The sequence below is a fragment of the Cannabis sativa genome, chromosome 6 (genome assembly GCF_029168945.1).
Source record: "Cannabis sativa cultivar Pink pepper isolate KNU-18-1 chromosome 6, ASM2916894v1, whole genome shotgun sequence".
Lineage (NCBI taxonomy): Eukaryota > Viridiplantae > Streptophyta > Magnoliopsida > Rosales > Cannabaceae > Cannabis > Cannabis sativa.
The window spans coordinates 70,667,261-70,670,208 of record NC_083606.1 but is presented as its reverse complement, the minus strand read 5'-3'; the positions used below and the strand labels follow the sequence as shown (position 1 = coordinate 70,670,208).

The window sequence follows — 2,948 nt, the reverse complement described above, 5'->3', positions numbered from 1 at the left end:
TTTGTGCTGAAATTCTTGTGTTGGCAATTGCCATTATTCAATAATGTTTATGAAACTTTTTTTTTTCGTTCAATTTTTTTTGTCTTTTTTATTCTTATAGATTTTGGTAAGCTCAAGTATTTTAAAAAAAATAAAAATAGATAAATGATTAGCATCAAATATCAATTCAAATATTAATGAGATTTGTTTTATTTTTATTTTATTATTTTATTATATATAAATAATATTTTATTATTTTATGAAATATAAATAAAAAGTCACCCATAAATTTCTCATAAACCAAGAATTTAGTTATATAGGCACACTTTATATAGAATAGATATACATATATAAATAAGAAAAAAGTACACGTACTTGCTAGTAATAAAAATCACAATTAAGAACATAATTAATTAACGTAATAAAATTCAAAAGTTAATACATATTATATATTATTATTATTAGAAAGAACACAAGAACAAATTAATTACAATGAGGAATATATATTCTCTGATCAAGAAAAGAAATAGAAATAAGAAAAAGAAAAGCTTATGTTGATTCATATTACAAATTCTTTACTATATCCGGTAACAGAGCCAGTTCGTATGTTGTAAAAGAAATAATAGTCTTGATTATCATTGCATTGAAACCTAAGTACACCCTTCACAAAATGAATAGGCAAAAACTTCATTGTAATCAAATGTAAATTTAAGAAAGCTGAGGAGATCTCTATCACTTGTTCATTCCAACTATAATCATTCTTCATTATCAAAACCCTAAGCCCATCTTCCTTACTCAATTCACCAATAGCAGGATCAGATTTCCAGTAGAAAGGAATGAGCTTGGTTACATCACAGAAAATATTTCTTGGAAAATTTCTCAAGTTCTCATATTCCTCAGTACTTAGATCAAAACAACTAATCTCTAAATCAGAAGTACCTTGTTGTTGTGGAGTTCGAACAGCGTAAAAGAAGAGTAATTTCTCCCTATCTTTGTCTTTGAACATGAGTACGCGTTGGCCTTTTCGGAAATCGGGTTGTAGAGGTCTCCAATTTTGGTCACCAAGTTTGATAATCTCGTAACCCTTTTCAGAATTGATGACAAATTTAGTTTCACGGGTGCGGGGATCATAATAAAAGAAATTTCCGAAAACGTTTTCAGCTTGAGGAATAGGAAGATGGTGTTCTATTACTCCGGTTTTCGGGTTTCGAGCAAAGCACACACCATGATGATACTCTATTTTCAAGCCATCTTGGTTGTTTGGAATCTCCATGGATGGAAATAGAAGAAAAGATTATATGATTGTTGTTTATTTTCTTCTTTCTTGAACTGATGAACAAACCACAAGAAATGCAAGAAAAGGAAGAAAATCATGATTTAGACAATATGCATGGATAAATTAAGAAAGAATTATAATACATGCAATAAATAAAACTATATATATATATATAATGTGAAAAAGAAAAAGTTATAAATTAATTAAGAAGAAATATTATACCTAGCTTGGATTTTCCAAATTTTCTTGACTTGCAAATTCGATATTAACTTGAATTAATGCACGTACAATTGAAAAGGAAGAATTTGCAAGAACTATATAGATAATTAACAAATAAAAGTTTTAATTAATTAACATATAATTAAGGTGATGATCATATTAACAATGAGAAAGCAATAGAATATATATGGTAGAGAAGAGAAGAGAACTTACATTGAATTGAAATTATTTGCTGTTAGAGATGATAATTATACAGGTGATCTCTCTAATCTGATCTATTATACTGTGTGTTTGTTTATTTGTGATGCAAATAATTACTATGGTCTCTCAACACTAATTCTACCCACTATTTATAATGTAAACACTTTAAAACCGCCACAAGATTTTTTTTCTTTTTTTTTTTTTTAATTTTGCAAAATCATAGATAGAGGAAAAAAAACACATTAATTATTTTTAACAATTAGACCATTATGATCTATTTTTTTCATTAATATATTAATGAAAATTTAATTCGGAATCCATTTTCATTTTATTCTAATGTATGGGGAATAATAATTTTAACCTATTTATACAATTTCTTAGTAAACTTCCACATTTAAGTCACATGGCAATATTTGTTATAGTAATATCATTCTTGTAATTAATTAAATTTTCAAGACATTCGAAATACTTTATAGTACCGAAAATATAGATTTTGATATTATTCTAGATTATCACGCATATTTAAAATATTTCAAACTTATTTTTAGCACTGTAAACTACTTAAATTTCTTCAAAATTTATAGTGATCTTGATACTGTAACTATAATAAACATATATTTATGAAAAATAAATTGAAAAAAAAAATATTTTGGTTTGTGTTTTCATGCACGGAAGTTGCCTAGTTAAGAGACTGTAATAGGAAATTGATCATAATACTCTCCTAATACAATATTAATTTGCACGCATAACCCTAATTATCAAACTATTTTTTGTTAGAAAAAAAAAAATAGAACCATATACCTGTAATTAAATCAATTTTTTTAAGGACAATTATTGCGATTATGTATAATTAGTAGTTTACAATAATAGAGTAAATAAGTGAGTGAATATCAAATTAAAAAATTCTCTATAGAGCATGTTTTACTAAGCCAATAACAACCTTATTAGCACTTCTGACCGTGACATAATGTAAATCTAAAATTTAATTGGGGAAGCAAAACAAATTTGATGAGGCGGAATATATTGAGCTAGCATAGACTGAAAAATTACTTTTTAAATTTAAAATAATAATTAATGCTACTAATGTATATGTGTTAAGACAGTACTATAAAAAAAGACCTTTAATGAAAATTTCTAGTCATAACACAACTTTTTTGTGACTAAATGACTTTTAGCTATAACAAAAAGTTACTTGTGATAATATTTGGATACAAGTTGTCACTAATTTGGTTTTAGTCACAATAAGTATTGTGACTACAAGTAGTGACAACAA

General features: G+C 26.0%; 1 protein-coding gene across 1 annotated transcript; it reads right to left on the bottom strand.

Moving 5' to 3' along the window:
* Positions 1 to 406: 406 nt before the first annotated feature.
* LOC133039518 (uncharacterized) lies at positions 407 to 1,758 on the bottom strand. The gene is made up of 3 exons (XM_061118416.1): positions 1,688 to 1,758; positions 1,478 to 1,569; positions 407 to 1,308 (listed from the first exon to the last, which is right to left on the bottom strand). The coding sequence occupies exon 3, from the start codon at positions 1,250 to 1,252 to the stop codon at positions 539 to 541; it is 714 nt and encodes a 237-aa protein (XP_060974399.1). The 5' UTR covers positions 1,253 to 1,308; positions 1,478 to 1,569; positions 1,688 to 1,758; the 3' UTR covers positions 407 to 538.
* Between the last annotated feature and the right edge of the window lie 1,190 nt (positions 1,759 to 2,948).